General features: G+C 42.8%; 1 protein-coding gene across 1 annotated transcript in view; it reads right to left on the reverse strand.

Annotated features, from left to right (window-relative positions):
- Nucleotides 1–2,439: 2,439 nt before the first annotated feature.
- Nucleotides 2,440–20,943, reverse strand: part of LOC126412083 (protein roadkill-like) — a 96,333-nt gene continuing 77,829 nt past the window's right edge. Inside the window, exon 2 of the mRNA XM_050081491.1 lies at nucleotides 2,440–2,853. Coding sequence (XP_049937448.1) covers nucleotides 2,483–2,842 — 360 coding nt within the window. The 5' untranslated portion in view covers nucleotides 2,843–2,853 and the 3' untranslated portion in view covers nucleotides 2,440–2,482. The remainder of the gene's footprint in view (nucleotides 2,854–20,943) is intronic.

The raw sequence follows: 20,943 nt of genomic DNA on the forward strand, positions 1-20,943 counted from the left end.
TTCGTAGCAACATATTTTATCTCATATATTAGTTGTTACGCGAGTAATAGTAAAACAAAGCAAATAGTAAAGTGCCAGCCAAAACCTCCAGACAAATTCTGCGTAGTTGTTTTATTCAGTCATTTACTTCTGTAACGACACTTCATCCATCCTCTTCTTACAGCACTGAGCGTGTTTGATGCACCAAAATGATTTCCACATGAAAACTTATTTTTACCCAGTATCTGTAGAACAGTGTTATTTTGTTAAAGATTCAGTGAGCTCCTAGGTCAATACAACGCATTCTGGGATTTATTTGAGTTAACGACATTTTTAATTCAGTGCCTGTACAAATCAGATTGCGTGTATTGGAACAGCCAACTTACCTCTGGGAGTGATGATGAGCAAAGGCTAAGGGATGCATGTGCAAGTTTTAGTTGCATGTAGAAAAGCGGTTTTAAACTGCTCACCATGGTGTGCTGGTGTGTCGACAGGCACATGGCATGCCCAGGGTTACTGGTGTATGTGTACAAGGAGCTGGAAGAGCTTAACGATCACTAACAATGTGTTGCATCAATCTTGACGGAAGGTTGCGGCAAGCTGTACAACTACGGAATTACAACTGTACAGTAGTATATCTGCGATATTTACGTTCTGTGACACCTATGCTTGTGGCATCAATGTTACAAAGAAAATGGGTATTTGCAAGATCACTGGTTGGAAACACACATTAGATACCCCTCATCCACTTACTTTACATGTGAACATTGTAAGTAAGAAGTAAGTACAAAACTTGATGTAAATATTTCCACTGTCACAACAGTCTAGTGGAAACTGCAGCTTTGCTGCAGACATGGAGATAAATTCGGTATGAGTCCAGACAAAATGGTAAGATTCTAACCGCAGAACTAATAGGGAAGTAATACAGGTGGCATGTAACGCACAGTAGGTCCATGTAGCATCGTGTAAACTGGTAAGATACACTTTAACCCTAGTGGTAACGAAATACAGTATTGTAGAGGAGGTGTATTCCTTGTTAACAAATTGAATATATGTTCGTCCCCACAGACTTTTGAAAAAATTGTGCTGTAAATATGTGAGAGTTGTTCAGTAAACAAATATCGAATTTTCTTACAGCCATTAATATACATAGGAAAACTTCCTTTTAGATCTTTTAAATTCTATGTTTTTCCTGGATGTGTGCAGAGATTACAATTCCAGCATATGGAAGAGGCATAGCGTGCCATTAAAACCAAGGTGTTGTAATCGATTTCTTAGTTGCAGAAAAATAAACCAGGGTAAACATTAATAAATGTTTCTGTGGTGTGTATGGTGTGATGCAGTTGATGGGAGTACTTTTGGGCTATGGATAAGAGGAGTTGAAGTATCAAGAATTGCAGAAACTGACTTCCATAATGTGCCACGTTTGAAATGTCATATCCACAACCATACTCCAAACATTGTGAATCCCGCAGATGCCATTATTCATTGAGACAAGTGAATCACAATTCGATTAGTTGGTTCTACAGCTGTCGGTAAACATTTGAAGTGGAATGACAAACTATTGAATATTCAGAGGTGACGTCCATGAATCCTCAGAACAGACAACAAAATTTTTAAAAAAGTCATTTTATCTGAACTAACGGGGCAGTTTGATACCGATGAAGAGGCCTTCCTATCATAGATCATCACAGGTGATATAACCTGGGTGCACCACTTTGAGCAGGATACAAAAAGACACTTGAGTGGTAACGCTCACAATAACCTAAACATAAGAAGTTCTAGGATGCTCCTCTGCTGGCAAAGTCTCGAAAATGTATTGTGAATTGGGTCAACCATTAATTCACAGGTACGGTAACGACTGAACGAACTCTGTAACCATTTCTGACATGTTGGATTTGACAAGAATCCAAAAGAAATCTTGCTGAAACACGAAAACACTTAACAGAACTTAAGAACACATCACATATTAGGGTGGACATCACTGCTTCATCCTCCCTGCAACCCAGACCAGGCGCCCTCAGACTGTTACCCATCTGGGTCATTTAAGAATTCTGTATGTGGGGACGATCTTTGAAGAAGATGAATGTGTAATTCGTGCAGTGAAAACGTGGCTATAAGCACAGGACCAGAGGTCACACCAACAGCGAATACACAACGTCATAGAATATGTAGAAAAATTAATATATATAAAAGAAATGTTGATTGATATTGCCACCGATCCTTAACTTTTGAGAATAAACATCTTCTGACAAGAAAATTGTGGACCGTCAATTATTGAAAGATCTCGGTATTTCAGATTACTGTCAGCTAATTTAAGTTACATTAGTGTGCTGTTACTTCTGTTCTGTTGGGACCTAAATCAATTAGTTAAATGTCCTACATATTGGTGGTATAAGTGAGTGGTAATGGCATCTTATTTCATCTGAATTCTTTGTGTACAAATATTTATTAAACACATTTGAAGCCAAGTTGTTAAATTTATTTCGCACATGGTACTACATCAGTCAGCTGTGTTCTCTGCGGCCATGAGCTGTTCACATGCAGCCCTCAGGCCAACCACTTTGTACTGGTCAGCGGCGGCCAGTAACTGGGGACCCACACCGCCCAGTCCAGAGAGCCTGAAGGCGTACATGTAGGACACCAGCATTGCCAGCACGGGGCCCTCCACATCCGGGATGGTGAGCTGGTCACTGCCGTTGTCCAGCATTGAGGCTAAGACGGGGCTCCTGGCTGCCACGACAGCCCTGTGTGCCACCAGCCGCGTGTCACCAGACACCAGCTCCACCATGCCCTGGTCTGCGTCCAGCAGGGAGCCCAGGTACACAGTTGCCCCCCTCTGTTCCGTCTCTGGAGGTGACATGCCAGAAGAACCTGAAACACAGTGTTCTTCACTACTTCTGTATCCTTATGGCAAAGATGCAGTTGAAAGGAGTACTTCTGCGCTATGGGTAAAGAGAGAGTTGAAGCATCAGGAATTGCATAACTGAGGTGTACAATCCACCACGTTTGGAACACCATGTCACCAGTCCCTGTTCCAAACATAGTGAATAACGCAAGTTCTATTATTCGTGGTAACCAGTGCATCAAAATTTAATTGGTCCTACAGTTATTGGTAAGCATTTGAAGACTGTGTGGAATGACAGACTGTTTGACATTCAGAAGTGTTCTCTAGATGACTTCCATGAATGCTTACAACAGACCACAAGACTCAAAGAAAAGACTCACACAGGACGTCTCTCTCAACATAAAGCAGAAACGACGTGGTACACCACACAGAACTTGCTCCTCATCATGATCATTAATAAAATTACTTTTCAATTATGGAAGTGCAGAAAGAATGTGAAGTATGTTCCTGTGAGTGGAATGTTGTTTAGACCTTTTCCCAATTTCTAGCTATCTATTGCTTCTTAGTGAGTTTGCAAGTGCACAATAGTCAGAGGTATCTTACCACATTGTGGATTCACTAGATACCTCTTGATTGTTTTCGTTGAAAAATAAACTCGATTTTCCACAGGAACAGGATATTCCCTTGGGCAAACAAATGGCGAAAGTTGCTACGAGACAAATGTGGTGTATGAATTTTTGGCAGTGTACATATTCAAGTCCAGTGTCTGTATCTCAGAATATACACAAGAGTAGTTAAGTAACTACAGAAGTTTCACTTGTTGACATTGGATTAGTGATAAATGCAGCTCAGAGCAAAGCTGGCGACCTGTATTATCACATTGGTAGTGTCGTAGTAGTAGTAGTAGTAGTAGTAGTAGTAGTAGTAGTAGAAGAAGAAGAAGAAGAAGACGAAGAAGAAGAACAGGAAATTCCTATTGATTCGCCTCTAAATACTTCTGTCAAATCAGCAGAGTAGTAGATTGGGTAACTGTTTTCATGTGTCGCAGCATGCCGATGCCAGGTTCCCATGGGATATCTTCCTTAATGTCGAGCACCCGAACGTAGTTTCCTACATGGACGGTAGCCACTCAGAAACGAGCTGGTGCATCAGACGGATCTCACTTCTCACTTATTTGCTAGCACAGCACTCTCCAGTGGCAGCTGTTGGCGTGCAAGCTGAAAATGACTCATTTTTATCTATGTATCACACAGCGTACTGCAATGCAGGGGAATCAGCCTGTGTGTAAAAAAAAAAATCTCTCAGTTCACTGGTCCAGTTAAGGACAGGAATGTGACGAGTGAGGTCCAAAATTCCTGTATGCTACAGGCGAACTCGGGAGACGCCATTTAAATTTACTTTGTTTGCAGTTGCAGGAGATCGTTGATGTACCAGTACTATAAACAGCATATTTTCGTAGTTTGACTTATACAAAAAGCACCAAACATGTGATTCAACTGCAAACAAAGTAAATTTAAATGACGTCTCCCGAGTTCGCCTGTAGCATACAGGAATTTTGGACCTCACTCGTCACATTCCTGTCCTTAAAGCAAAAATCGGATGTATCCGATTCTACCTACCTTTGACACTTGGAAATGCTCTGCAAAGTGAAATTCCACGCTATCAGATCACAATACTCGTAATATATTAATTTGTTCTGGCTACTACGAAGAGTCCTTTTCGACTGCGAAAAGTGCAGGAATCAACGTCCCAAGGAAAGGAGTAGTTTCTTTTTTACATTACCGTATTTAATGTAGGGAATTTATCCATTTTGTGTGTACGTTTTCTTGATTATGTCATTACTTATTCAGCCACAACACAAGCATTTAGTATAGGCTTAATATAATAACATGAACGAGAAGATCTGTAAATGGGTAATTTTAACGGATTTTCATTTATAATGGACTAAACAGAGTATGTTCTGAAAGTTATTTAATGGCAACTAGTGGATGCTTCATTAGTATACAGCACGTTTCATTGATTTAATTACATTGCTGCCACAACAAAGTGTACATTTTTATGGACAGAAGCCGCAGCTGTGCACTGAAATCTGCGCGTTAAGTAATCGTAACATACATGTTAATTACAACTGTTTGTCACAGACACCTACTGTCAAATGTTTTGCTTCTATTTTTCTCTTCCGATATTTGTGTGCCCATATTATACATATATACATAATGTACTTGAACTTTAAAAGATTTATTTTCATGTGATGACAGCTACTGATTATAAGTAATCCAAATGCTTGTCAGTTTAACACTATGAATTACTTTTTCTTTTCTGTCTTTGTCTATTTGGGCTTGTTGTGAACATAGTTGCGTGTAGTCAGCGCGTACACAACTTTCCCACTAGAGCGCGCCCCGCTAAGCACAACAGCGCAGGCGCAGCGCATGTCCGTCTCCGCACTATGAGATGGCGCTGTCTTAGAGACAGACCAAATTCTGCTTCCGCCGATCAGCGTATTAATATGTCACGCAGCCAATGAGATTGCTGCTAACGTAGAACCTTTACTCCTCACGGATCACACTCACACAGTGATACCTGAATGCTCGAGGTATTATAACGAGTGTACAGACCTCCGATTAGTCAGTCTGCATTTGTCTGTAGTCAAGTTTCAGTCTGCGCCTAATAAGATTATCATATTCCTGTACATAGCCACGAAGGGCTCTTCTTAAGTGATCAAATTTGCTCTGAAACTTTGTCGCCTAAATTCTGGGCGAAATTTATTTCTCTGGATGTGGGGATATATGAGTATTCTGTATGTAACACGTTAAGATATTTTTAATTATCTGTAACATTCGATTGTAAATTTGTGTGTCTGCTTTATTGCTGAGCATGTACTGTATCTATCTATGGGCTTGCCAATATAGAATTCCCAGGTAATCGCTACCTGCTGACAATGCCTTGAAAAATGTGCGATTGTTGTTGGGTGAGAGAACTTAACGTGGGAATCTAGTGGAGAACAGAGCTTGAATTCCACAACTTTAGTGGATCTCAGACGATGTGCTTGACAGCCGACTTTATATAAAATTGCTAGTTCTTATTCGATATCACTATAGACTGTACCATTGTTTGCCAAGAGTTTCAGTGTGAACCAATCATTGCAATGTGGTGGCATACAAAATATTAGTAAACAGTGTATAATCGTTTTCAAAATTGTCTGGAATGTGTCATTTTTTAAGTAATAAATCTTACTGTCGGTGTTCTAATAATGAACATTCTTAATCGATACAATCATTGTTTCTTTAAACTATCAGTAATGTACACGTCCATTAATATGTAGAAGTCCTTTAAATTCATGAAATGGGGGGAGACGGGAGCAGTAATATCACAATGTAACCACCTTACCAAATGGTTCAAATGCCTCTGGGAGACTTAACATCTGAGGTCATCAGTCCCCAAGAACTTTGAATTACTTAAACCTAACTAACCTAAGGACATCACACACATCCATGCTGAAGGCAGGATTCGAACCTGCGACCGTAGCGGTCGCGCGGTTCCAGACTGAAGCGACCATCTTCCCAGTCGTGTTATAATGCAGTAATGGAATACAATTTGGCTGTAACGCAACCAATATGTTGCAGTTTTGCTGTAGAATGGTGATTTATGTACTGAATTTCCATGTACAGATTCTTTCTCTACACTATAGCCATTATAATAAGATTTGTCCTTTGTTTTCTACAATCCCTCACGATTGGCCAGTTATACTTTCCTCCATGCAGCAGCATCTACGAACAGTCTTATAGTACTGCTGATCTAAGGTAAACCGTTTGTGCATATTAAAATTTTTGGCATTCAGATTCCTGTGTAACGAACTGTATTCTGTTTTCCAGCATGATGACTGTTTGTGGTACATGGACTGAATTGTCATTGTTTGATGGTGTGCATAATTCACTGGAATAACACAAAACTGAAAAATAAAGTTGCACTTCCCATTGATGTTACAGACTGATGAACAGAGAAACAAATGTGGGTTGTGAACTATGCCACTACTGTCCAAACTGGTATACTTGCCAGCACCTTGAAAATCAAGTAGTTCAGGTTCATAGCTACAATAATTTCAAGTCGGTGACCGAAATGGGGCGATTCTCTCGGTGTTATGCACATTTCTGTAGGATTTGCTTGACAGTAATTGAAGAAGAGGGATCAAGATGAGCTAATGTTCTACTCCATTCCTATTCTCTACGTTACTACAAACATACTGCTAATTTCAGACCTCAAATGATGATACCCTGCACATGTATTTCCAGGAAGGAACTCTGTTTCATCACATTGGGTAGATCTCAGCTCATTGGATGCGGTGGTTAAAATGATAAAAAGGCTTGAAATGCGAACAGTGTAGTTGAGATGAAGTGCCAGTGAACATGTGGAATTATCATATTGATCCCAGCTCTTCCCTTGGTTATTTAATTCTTCCACGTTTCCCATAGGTGATTTCACAACACTTGCTTTGCTAGTGATTACAGTGACATGAACGGCACGATTTCTGACTTATCAGCACGGTTGACTGGTCGTATATTTTTGTGTTTCTGTATAAATGACTTCACTTTGTTCCCCATATTGAAACAACTCTGTCATTTTCTCGAAGTGTTCCGATCAGTGGTCTTCGGTATGTCTGTCTCAGTGTCACTACAAGTTTTTACTTCATCTCATTTCAAATTGCACCTACATATGCACTCCACAAGCCATCATATGGTGTATAGTCGAGGGCCCTACTACTACTCGTTATTCCCATTCCACTCTCAAACAGAACACTGCAAGAACACTGTGCTTCCATACAAGCTCCAATTTCTCTCGTCTTCATGATCCTTAAGTGAAATATACGCAGTTTGCTATATCTAGCAATGAACGATATGATTAAAGGCTCACAAATTTATGTACTTTGAAACCATTACTGTTATACAGGGTGGTCCATTGATCGTGACCGGGCCAAATCTCTCACGAAATAAGCGTCAAACAAAGAAACTGCAAAGAACGAAACTTGTCTAGCTTGAAGGGGGGAATCAGATAGCGCCATGGTTTGCCCGCTAGATGGCGCTGCCATCGGTCAAATGGATATCAACTGGGTTTTTTAAAAATAGGAACCCCCCATTTTTTATTACTTATTCGTGTCGTACGTAAAGAAATATGAATATTTTAGATGGACCACTTTTTCGCTTTGTGATAGTTGGCGCTGTAATAAACATATAGGTCACAATTTTAGAAGAACAGTTGGTAACAAGTAGGTTTTTTAAATTAAAATACAGAACGTAGGTATGTTTGAACATTTTATTTCGGTTGTTCCAATGTGATACATGTACCTACGTTAACTTATCATTTATGAGAACGCGTGCTGTTACAGCGTGATTACCTGTAAATACCACATTAATGCAATAAATGCTCTAAATGATGTCCGTCAACCTCAATGCATTTGGCAATACGTGTAACAATATTCCTCTCTACAGCGAGTAGTTCGCCTTATATAATGTTAGCACATGCATTGACAATGCACTGACGCATGTTGTCAGGCGTTGTCGGTGGATCACGATAGCAAATATCCTTCAACTTTCCCCACACAAAGAAATCCGGGGACGTCAGATCCGGTGAAAGTGCGGGCCATGATATGGTGCTTCGACGACCAATCCACCTGTTATGAAATATGCTATTCAATACCGCTTCAACCGCACGCGAGCTATGTGCCGGACATCCATCATGTTGGAAGTACATCGCCATTCTGTCATGCAGTGAAACATCTTGTACTAACATCGGTAGAACATTACGTATGAAATCAACATACACTGCACCAATTATCCTTCCTCCCATAATGCCGCATCATACATTAACCCGCCAAGGTCGCTGATGTTCCATCTGTCGCAGCCATCGTGGATTTTCCGTTGCCCAATAGTGCATATTATGCCGGTTTACGTTACCGCTGTTGGTGAATGACGCTTCATCGCTAAATAGAACGCGTGCAAAAAATCTGTCATCGTCCCGAAATTTCTCTTGTGCCCAGTAGCAGAACTGTACACGACGTTCAAAGTCGTCGCCATGCAATTCCTGGTGCATAGAAATATGGTACGGATGCAATCGATGTTGATGTAACATTCTCAACACCGACGTTTTTGAGATTCCCGATTCTCGCGCAGTTTGTCTGCTACTAATGTACGGATTAGCCGCGACAGCAGCTAAAACACCTGCTTGGGCATCATCATTTGTTGCGGGTTGACGTTTCACATGTGGCTGAACGCTTCCTGTTTCCTTAAATAACGTAACTATCCGGCGAACGGTCCGGACACTTTGATGATGATGTCCAGGATAACGAGCAACATACATAGCTCACGCCCGTTGGGCATTTTGATCACAATAGCCACACATCAACACGATATGGACCTTTTCCGCAGTTGGTAAACGGTCCATTTTAACACGGGATATGTATCACGAAGCAAATACCGCCCGTACTGGCGGAATGTTACGTGATACCACGTACTTATACGTTTGTGACTATTACAGCACCATCTGTCACAAAGCGAAAAAAGTGGTCCTACTAAAACATTTCTTTACGTACTACACGAATATGTAATAAAAATGGGAGTTCCTATTTAAAAAAAAAAAAAAAAAAAAAAAAAAAACGAGTCGATATCCGTTTGACCTATGTCAGCGCCATCTCGCGGGCCAACCATAGCCCCATCTGGTTTCCTCCTTCAAGCTAGATGAGTTTCGTTCTTTGTAGTTTTTTCGTTTGACGCTTATTTCGTTAGATATTTGGCCCGGTCACTATCAATGGACCACCTCGTATAATCTTCTCGTTGATAGACATTGATGCAGGCGGCAAGTATGTGATCCCTCTAACTAATCAACTTGAAGAGCCATAAAACTGGAACTTTTCATCATTTGTATTCACGATTACACTTACGACATGTAAAATTCCAAATGTCAATTCGCAAAACATTCGAGACAAATTACACCCTCCTTTGAATAGTGTCATATATAATCTCGTCAGTTCTGAACAACATTTAGCAGTTCTGCTAATGTAAGTAAACTTTATACTTGATACTTGATTATTAAAATATAATTTATTTTTCATTTTCAAATTCTTAGCATTTACAGGAATTTTCTTTCTACATAAATTTAAACTTAAAAATATTTGGCTAATTTTTGGTAGACAGAAACTTTAGTGTCAACATAATGTACAGTAAACAACATTGATACACATTAGAGACTAAAAAGCCCTGAAACTCTCACGTCTCCTTGTCTTCAGCCAGTAGTTCAAGTTTTTCTCAGTATCAGTCTATTTATTCTGAACACTGTCATTAACCGTCTCTTATGATTTATGTCTGTTATGGCTTCTGCCATCAAGGAACGTGTTACTAACCAAATACAAATGAGGTGATAGTAAAACTGAACAGGCTAACATTTTGTTGACGTTTACCATGACCACCGGCAGGCATCCCGATGGAGGCAGACGAGCTGGCATGGGTAGAACAGTCGACCAGTTGAGAAACATGCCATTAAGGACACATGCATCATGTCGTATGGGCAGGCCCATTGATCGAAGTGTTTATTTGTGAGTGGCAGTAAGTGTAGCATGCCTCTGTTCTTCCCAGAGACTGACTGCCATGGACCTAGTCTTGAGCTTTTGCGAAGAGCCATCGTGTCAGTCGTTAGGTGTCCAGACCAGACATGTGCTGAGTACATTGTGTGCATACCTACCTAGGTTCAGATGCTCTGCTTCCTGTAGTTCATTTCATATGCAAGTTCATTTCACTTACAGGGTTTTGTTCCCCAGTTGTTACTAAGTCACTGTCGACCTGTGTAGCGTCCATACGGATCACGTTGAACAGCATCATTGTCACTAAATTTTCATTGATACTAAAACATGTCTTCAATTGGATTCATTGTATCAAGATAGGCGATATTTGATGGTAAACAGTCTATTTTGTGTTTTGTAATTTAATGCTCTCAAACAGCCATAGCTGTTTCACATACATACCCCCAACTGCGCCCCCCCCCCCCCCGCCCCAATTTGTTACTGTCTGACACACTTATCACTGTCCATTACTAGAAGTAGGCTTGAGGTTCTATTTTTATTTCTCTGCGAAATTTGTCTCTTAGGTGTTTCCATTTATTCATACATCTTTTTCCAGAATAATAATAATAATAATAATAATAATAATAATAATAATACAAAATTTAAGTAATTACATTACTTATTACTTTTAACTAATTCTATATTATCAGAGGTTCCTAACAACTTAAATAATTTTTAGAGGCATGGTGCTGACATTCAGAATAGAATTCACAACCACTATTAAGAATTGTAGAGTTGAATACTGAAGTGTTTAGGGATTGCCTCCAGCCAAATGACATGACAACGCTTTCTGAAGATGATTTTCTGAAGACTGAAAATGATTTGTATAAAATACAAATATTTCGAAATGCATCTGGTACTGTGAGAGAAAAAACATTCCCCTATATTGCTCAGAAAACTCAGATACTATATTGTATTATAATTATTTTCAGTCAATCATAGCACAAGCAGTTGCAGGAACTCTTTAGAAATTCATAGTAATCGATCTTTAAGCAAATGGGAAGCAAAGTGATGATGGTATATTTCGTGGTGGTTGTGATGATTATTAAGAATGATTTATGGGTCATCAGCACGAATGCATTAATGATATTGAGCATGGTGAAAATCTGTTTAAAAATAAGAATAAAATGGAAACCCAAGTTGTATTTTCCCACAAAAGTTGAAAAGCAGCCACAATAAGGTGAGTATCAGAAGAGTCTGTAACAAAATCCCGATAAAACACATTGAATTAACTACAAATAAAAATCAAGGATAAACTACTGGTAACGACACTGTTAAAATGGGGACAGATGACTGGCTGGATGGCCACTTTTAAATAATGAGCGATCGAGACGCACTGTGACACATTAAAATCACACACAATATTTTGGGAAGAATTCTGGACATCACATAAAATCGTAAAACATTAACCACTCTCGTCTCATTACCATTTAAACATAAGGTAAGTCCTGTAGGAGATAAAGATCAACCATCAGGTCATCATAATGAAACACACTACAATTTCTCATATTGATACCTGTGGCCAGCATCTGTGTCATACTGGGGGCTCTTTGGGACTTAAGAGAAAGCCATGTATCGATGGGCAACATCCTACTCTAAGCAAATCCTGATGTACCCTGGAAACCAGCTGAAAATTATTACCTTGTCTTGGCTTTGTAAACGAGAGGGACCCGTACTCCTTGCACCATCCGATCTGCTGGGTATATCTGACCAGGAGCGAGAAGGGCACTTTGAGAATCTGTGCAGATGAAGAATTTCTTGTCATGGCTTCATCTCATCTGCTCCATTGCCCTCAGGTTAGCAAACAATTCCATATAATAAACTGAAAACAACTCTGAAAGCCCTGTCCTTAGGATGATGATGATGATGATGGGAACACAACAGAACAATGGATAAAATCTCCCTGCTAAGGCCCATCTGTGTAACAGTAAAAATCTGGGTGGTGATGTAAAATCTTGTTCAATTGTAAAAATTGAGTCTGGGATACAACGCTTCCTGTAAGCAATCAGTTAAAAAGTAATCTGGGCCTCAATAGCATCCAGTGGATACTCTACTCCACGTCTCGTTTTAAACCTTGACGCCCAAACCTGTAATTGCTCAAAGTTCTCCCTTGCACAGATCCCAAATGGTCTCTTTGCTTGTGACCAGTGACTGAACAGCCATTCCAGTGGCGGCTACGCAACAGAACTGGATGCACACAAGCTAGTGACAGGGCTCGTGCAATAGGTCCCTGTTGACAGCCTAAAACCTTTGTGATGAACCGCATCCAGCATTTTCAGATATGAAGGCCTTGTTGATCCATAAACCTAGCGTCCATAGTCAAGCCAGGGTCGCGCAAAGACCTTATAAAGTTGGAGCAGACGTGTCCTGTCGCCTCCTCAAGACCTATGACTCCTGCATTTAAGGATGTTTAATAGCTTGAGACATCAAATAATGGTATCCTCCAGTTTAAAACCAGACAAATTCAAAAGAGAACAGGAGCAGTTAAAACCAACACAAACAGTTTTCTCCAAGGACAATTTAAAACCTGTGATGTAAGACCATTCCCCCAATCGCCTGATGGTCAATTGCAAGTGCTGAGCAGCTGTTGCTAGGTTGGAGGATACATAGAAGATGGAGAAGTCGTCCACAAGCGCTGAACACATTATGGGACATGGAACTGTGGATGTAATACTGATTATTTCGATGGCATATGCCATGATACTTAAAACACTCCCTTGAGGGATACCATTATCCAGCTTAAAACAGATAGGACATTCCAAAACTCATATCTAAAACACATGTCAACAGAACCCCCACTGTAAGAGCTGCAACAAAATAATATGCCTCTAGGTATTATTTTAGGCCTTTTGCAGAATACAGGCTGCTTGTATTCCTCTACGTTGATGGAACTGAAATCAAATCAGCCTTCTCTGGTGTCTCCCAATATCGAGAGGAAGTCGATTCTCGCTAGAATTGGTCACAAGGGACTTACATGATTCAGCCTTTGTATGAGCTGTCTCTCAGTGATGTTAGTAGAGACCAGTGCACTCTTCTTAGAGTTGCTATTGGTGGTTACGAGTAGCACCTTGAGATCCTCCTGGTAGTTTCCCATACTTTAGTTGTGGACATAGATCTAGTGGAGTTTAGGAACTTTTATCGACACCTCTGCTTACTCTGAATTATTCTCCTCTCCTTTGCCCCCACCATTCGAAAGGTTGCAAGATTTGCACCGCAGGGCACCAACAAACTGTGCATAGCTGCCCTCCTACTTCCACTTCATCACTGGCATGGTGGATCGTGAACAATTTGATCCATCCAGTCGTGGACACTGTCCCGATGCTCAAAAAACAGCAAACTCTCTGCAATCATCCAATTAGCCATTCTGAACAACCCTCTCAGCAGCTTCTTGCAGGACCTGCTCCATCAGTTAGAAGGATTCTGAAAGGGTAGTGGTCGGTACCATGAAGATTGTCATTGATTCTCCATTGAGTACTGTTTGCAAGGGCAGGCACAGAAAGATCCATGGCGGTAGATGAACCCATTGCAGCACTAAAATGTGTAGCTTGACCCGTGTTCATCAGTATGATATCTGTAGTGCATGTCCAATCCTTAATTATCCAAACTTGGGACAAATGATGTTAAGAGCCCCATGGTGCACTGTGTGCATTAGAGTCCTCTGTAATGATTGGTTGTTTGATATGGAGAAGGGGACAAAACAGCAAGCTCATCAATTCCATGATCTAGGGTGTCAGGAATCAACAGAGGAACAACACGAACAGCACAGCCCAGTCAAGGGGAAAGGGTAACATCCAAACAAAGAGGGAATAGGGACATCAGGGTAGCAGGAAGAGGAAAGAACAAAAGGGGGTGGGTGGAAATGGGGAGAGCAGGGGTGCCCCAGACATGCTACATGTGGTGAGGCACCAGCACTGCCACTGACCCATCATGACATCCATACCATACCATGCCATCAACACAACGTAATGGGGACAAAACCAGGCAAAGAAGACAACCACATAACAGATTAGATAAAATATAGGGAAATGGTGGAAGAACATAGTCAGTGTGGAGGCAAGGACAAGGCCTTCATAACCAACATCTACACTGAGGGACTCATATTCCAGATGAAAATTCAAGGACTTCTACTCAAGAGTACAAACGACTTTCGCGAAGAAAACTGAGGACAGACATAACCACACAATGGTCATCCACTGACACCTGTGACAAGGAAGGTTGGGGTAATCCAGCAAAATACGGATCACTGTGAGTGGAGCCCCACAACTACAGAGGGGAAGAGGGGGTGGGAGCTATCATTGCTGAGTAAAGAACCATAGGTCAACTTAGTATGGCTAATGCAACGATAGCAGAGGATGGTAATTCCCTCTGGGAAAGGCATAGGGAAGACTGCCACATGATGGGAGTCTCCTTGATGGTGCGAAGTTTAATACATAGAGGGGTAGCTTCCTGAGAGTCATCTCACGATTGAGCAAAAATGAACTTCATGTAAGGCCGCAAATGCACCCCTGGATGGGTCAGGGAAAACAGCAGCAAGTGGTCGCCCCTACAGCCAGATGATCAGCAAGTTCATTTCCTGGGATAACTACATGGCCAGGAACCCAAAGGAAATCAACCAAACAAGCAGTGTCACCAAGATTAGCAAGGAGGTCATGGATAGCTACGACCAAGGGGTGGCAGGAAAAACACTGAGTGATAGCCTCAAGACCACTATTGAGTCTGTATGTAAAAAATTGGGTCACAGAGGACTATTAAAGAGAAGACCCAAGGGATGGCTATCAGTTTCACAGTAAACACCCCACACATCAGGCAAGAGATGGTGTTCTGTGCCAATAGAAGACGTGTAGGCATATCCCACATGATCAGTGGATTTGGAGCCATGAGTGTACAAAAACAATGGCAACATGAAACTCCCATAAGAGCCAACAGAACACCATTGGAGTGATGGAGGCTTTTGGTCCCTGCAAGAGATCCATCCAAATCTGCGGCCAAGGAACCAACCATGGAGTGGTGGCTGGAAGAGAATGTGGGGGACAAGGAGGGGAGCTGGAAGTTGCAGCAGAGAGACATGACATGGAGCCCAACCAGTAAACCCACCCAAGGATGGAAAACATGTGGGTGACATTCTAAAACCCCCAAAAAGAACAGAATAGGAGGGAAAGAGCAGATAGTGACAGCATAGGAAACCAAGAACTGGGACTGGTGAATCTAAAGGGGAGGGATCACAGCGTCAACCAGAAGACTGTAAACATGGCTTGTGTGAAAGACACCAGAGGCTAAACAGATACTAAGATGGTGAACTGAGTACAAGAGGAGCAGCATGGAAGGGCAGCCAATCCATAAACTTGACAACCATAGACCCTATAGAACACAACAAATGCCCAGTGAAGGTGGAGAAGGGTCGAACAATCTGCACCCCAAGAGGCATGTGAAGGAAGTGAAGAACACTGAATTTACAAAAACAGTCAACCTTCAGATGGTGGATGTGGAAGCTTGTTGTCAAACAGAAGACCCAAGAAACGGAAAGTGGGGGGGGGGGGGGGGGGGGGGGGAGCCATGGTCAGGTGTTGGGTCAGAGTTGACTATAATATGGCGACAGAAATGCACCATCCTTGACTTAAGGGGAGAGAATACAGAACAGTGCGCGAGTGTCCACATGGAAGCATGCCAGATGGCACGCTGGAGCTGCTGTTCTGCACAGGCCATCGAGTCAGAGCTAGCCCAAATACAGATATCATCCACATACAGAGCAGGGATGACCACCAATCCTGCAGAGACCCCAAATCCCTTAGTAGTAATGACAGAAAGGACACTTTGTATGGAGCCCTATGGAACGTCATTCTTCTAGATCCAAGATAGCTCAGAACAGTGCCATTGTGGACTCTGAATGTCTGATTAGACAGGAACTGTTGAATAAAGACTGGGAGGGCACCCCGAAGACCCCATTCATGGAGTGTAATTAAGATGTCATGGTACCAAGCTGAGTTGTAGACCTTACAAAGGTCGAAGAAAACCGCGACAAGGCGGAGGTGCTGAGAAACTGCAGTTTCTGATAGACCATAGCTCCTGGAAGCCACACTGGTAAGGAGATGAAAGGTCCCAAGAGTCAAGGACCCAACTGCGTCTAGTAACTTGCAGTGGACATTTGTCAGGCTGATCAACCTGTAACTATGAAGGGATGATGGATCCTTGTCATGCTTAAGGACAGGTACCACAATACTGTCTCCCTATTTAGTGGGGAAAATGCCTTCAAGCAGTGGCAATGGCTGTTCCACAATGGATTAGGCAGTTGGTGAACAGGCCCCATCAATTGAGGAATGGCAATGTCAGCAGTGTGGATTATCTTATCAGACATATAACACACGACTTCATCAATGAAACCTAACGAAGAAGGTATATAGAGGCCAAATAGCATGATGGAAAGCCCATCTGGGAAACCTTATCAGGAGGCGGGAAGAGAATGAGAGAAACAACAGTGAGTCATCATTATCATAGAGGTAATGTGGCGAGTAGTGTAAAGAAGGAAGAAGGGGAGGGGAAGAGAGCAAAAGATCAATGGCAGAGAGAGTGTCATATGCAGCACTAAAATGAGTAGGTGAAACATTAAGCAGGCACAGGTCGTGGTCCACAAGAAAATGGTCAATGAGGAGCCCCGACTAGATGACAACGCACTACCCCACAAAGGCTGATGAGCATTACAATCCCAAAGGAGGAGGAAGGGAGGGAGGGGTGAATTGCAGAAGGAGATCAGTTAGGGCAGCAGATGTAGGTGGCCTTTCAGGAGGGAATTCCATTGACAGCAGAGTCCAAGTGGACCCAAAAGGCAACCACTTCCAATGTTGTATGAATCGGGATCCATGTACTAACAATATCTGTACAGACCTATGTGCAGATGTCACAGGAAGCCATCAAATGCCTGACCTGGTTACGATGAAGCATGGAAACTATGAAGGGTCGATAAGTGAGCATCATCAGTAAAATGAGATTCTTCAAGAGCAACAACACAGGCTGCCATGTAAAAGACAATAAGGGATTGCAGCTCTGGCAAATGACGGTAGTATCCATTACAATATCATTGAATAACCACAGAGGACGGTAGTATCCATTACAATACCATCGAACAATCACAGAGTGGGTGACCACGTGGGAGATGAATAGACTGGAGTCAACTGATCAACAACGACAAGGTGACATCTATAAATAAGATGTCAGACTCAGGTTGCTAGGGGGAGATCAGACCTCTGGGAATACCAGAGGGGCCTTGACCTGGGGCTTACGTTCCTCCTCCTCCTCCTCCTCCTCCTCCTCCTACATGCCCTCTTTCAAGAGGGCAGGGCACAGAGAGAGAGAGAGAGAGAGAGAGAGAGAGAGAGAGAGAGAGAGAGAGAGAGAGAGAGAGAGAGAGAGCAGGCTTCCGCTAGATCTGAAACTGAAAGAGAGCAGTGACCATGGGGCACACAGACTTTGTCCCATGGCCGAGTTGTGGTAGCAGAGCTCTGGTCTGGACACTCCAGGGGAAGCAGTCCACATATGGACCCCATCACTGATGGGCGCCTAAGAAATGGGACACTCCAATGGAGGGCAAGAGGAGAGGGGGTGGAACTGGAGTAAGGAAGAGGGAGGAGGGGGAAAGAGCATAACAGATGCAATAGTAGAAGACGTCAATACAGGGTGGAGTCAGTCATGCTGTATCTTCTTTTTCTTTCTTATGAGCCAGGTCATCTGTTGAGCATGGAGAGTGACGGTTATGACAATTTTTACACACACAGGTGGCGGAACACACAGGCTCCCCTCATGGACTGGGTGCCATAGTCACCACATAGAGCATACTCTGTACATTGGGAAGTTATGTGCCCACAACACAAGCACCTAATGGGTGGTGGGATGTACAGCATCATGTCACATAGACAGCTCACAACATTGACCTTCTCTGGGAGGATATCTGCCTCAAAAGCCAGAATAAAGGCGCCAGTATCGGTGCACTTGTCCTTACGAATTTTCTGCACATGTTGAATGAAATGAGCACCCCATCATTCCATATTAGCCTGGAGTTCGTCAGGTTGGATGATGAGATCCCGATGAAAAATTATTCCCTGGATCATATTCTGAAACTCGTGAGGTGTAACAGACACCCAGTCGTCACCGAGATGATCACAAGCACAAAGAGCTGCAGATTTGGTGACAGAAAAAGCTTTTGTCATCAGGAAACCTGGTCATGTCTTACTGAAGAACTCCACATCGCCAAACTTATTTTCGACATTTTCTACTGAAAATAGCGGCTTTGCGGCGGTGATGGCGTCCCCATCCACCCTAGTACAGACCTGACCGCACAGAAAGTGTTTCACTCCAAGATGGTGTGCCTGACCCTCCTTCCGGGGTGTAGCCAGAGCAGGGAAGGCCACAGGGTCATAAGAAGCAGCATTCAATGATCTGTTACCACTCTTAAGAGATGGCTGTAGGAGAATAGCCAAAGTTTTGGAGCTTGATATGTTTCATGCAAAAAGCGTCTGCCCTGATACCACCCACTATGATCAGGTGTCCTTTCCATGGGCGCCACCCGGCCACAGCAAGGGCCTTCTGGCATGGTGACTGTTGATGGAAGTCCCGATGCTCTGGAATGACAAGCAACCACTCCTATGCATACTTCGGGAGGCAGCAGCTCAGGTATCAGGATTCCTGTGTTGTTGGGGCTCAGCCAAATGCATACATAACAGCCTCACCACACTGGCTGATTACATGTGCTGGCAACCAAGCAGGGATGAGGGGGCTACAGCAGACAAGGAAGGGAGGAGATGAATCCATGCCGTAGACACAAGGGAGGGAGTTCTTACCCAAATGACGCTACAGACAAAAATTTTTAAGCGGACGTCAAACCCCAAAGACCCAAAAGCAATGAAAGAGAAAAGGCAAGGGAAACAAAAACGCAAGACTAAAGGAAACCAGGTGGATAGACAGATCAACATAAGTACGAACACAGAGGCAGAGGAAGAGGTAACAGGGAAGGAGTGAGGATGGAGAGGGAGGGGCACAGGGAAGGAAATGCAGCCTGGGTAGGAAGGATGGGCTGCAGTAGCTTGGGGCCCAGTGGGCGCCATTCACAAACTCGCAAAAGAAAAGTGATCCCCCTGGAAGACCACCTAAAACGAAAAAGGGATGGGTTAGTTCAAGATGATACATAATGGCCTTGCTGTTAATGGCCTCATAGACCTGTTGATACACAGAACACACTGTGACAGCAACATAGGACACAATCTGAATGGCAACTGCTTGTAGGGTTGTGGTTTATGGACAGAGGTGAGGAGTGAAAAGTGTCCTTAATGAACATTTCTACCTGGCCTTTCAGTCTGTCACCAGTAAGGTAATAGCATCCAAGTCCATGTGCGTCCGTGCTTAAATTGAGTGTCTTGAAGAGAGAGGCCAAAAGGTACGTCCTGTACGAGGAGTCAGTTCCTCCAGAAAAGTCCTGTATCCATTCATACTCCACGAGTATGGAAGCCATTTCATTAACATGGTTTTGATTTGTCTCTATACTTCCACTAGGGGGGTGAGACAGTGTTAGAGTGTTGGGGAGTGCAGGGGCTGTCTGGGTACAGTTATCAGGCATCAAACCCATGGTATCATCTGACAGACATGCCAGAATAACATCTGATGGTACCCAGGACAGCTCTTGACTAATACTGAGACCCTTCCCTACTCCCTTTCCTTTCAAGGATGAGAGGTAAGTGGGCGCCGAGAGGCACCCTGCTTTTACGGAAGTGGGCGCCGAGAGGCACTCTTGCTTCTGTGGAGCATTCATGATGCTCACTGCAGAAACATTGCTGCTCTCTTCTGGTGTAGCTGCCTGGATCACTACGTCACTACTGACCTTCCTTTGGCATGTACAGGTCCTCGTAGTTGATAACTGTATGCTGGACGTCATTTCCATCGAAGTTACGACCTTGGGAACAGGTTTCTGCACCATGGAAAATAAGAAGTGGCATCTTACATTCCTTTTTGGCTTCTGCATAGGAGATCCATTTGGTCACTTTCACTTCCTGAATTTTGCATTCCTCAGCAAAAACAGGGCAGTCCCATCTCTTTATTGGGTGCCTCTAAGAACAGTTAATGCCGATTGTTGGAGATGGGTAGCCAGTCAGATTCATGGGGCCTTTCCACACTTTCCCCAAGTCACTTTGCTTCTGAAACTCAGCATTGTATGGCCAACATGATGGCATTTGTAGCACTGCATAGGGTTAGACATATAACGCTAACCTTAAGTCTGAGGAATCCTGCCATGGTGTGAAGGTCACACTTAGGTGGTGGTTTTCTTAATTTCTCCGTTATTCCTATGCATCCTTTGCTCCTCATCCACTCTCCTGTGTTACGCATTTTTGTTTCAGCTCCGTCACATCCACGCCCAAAATGTTAATGGGCACATGATCACACTCTTGATGGAGATAAAGTTGTGCAAATCGACAATTATGTCATAATCAGCAACTTTTGTGACTTCCTAAGTAGTTCCACCCACTTTCCC

This window comes from Schistocerca serialis, chromosome 7 (assembly GCF_023864345.2).
Source record: "Schistocerca serialis cubense isolate TAMUIC-IGC-003099 chromosome 7, iqSchSeri2.2, whole genome shotgun sequence".
NCBI classification, from domain to species: domain Eukaryota; kingdom Metazoa; phylum Arthropoda; class Insecta; order Orthoptera; family Acrididae; genus Schistocerca; species Schistocerca serialis.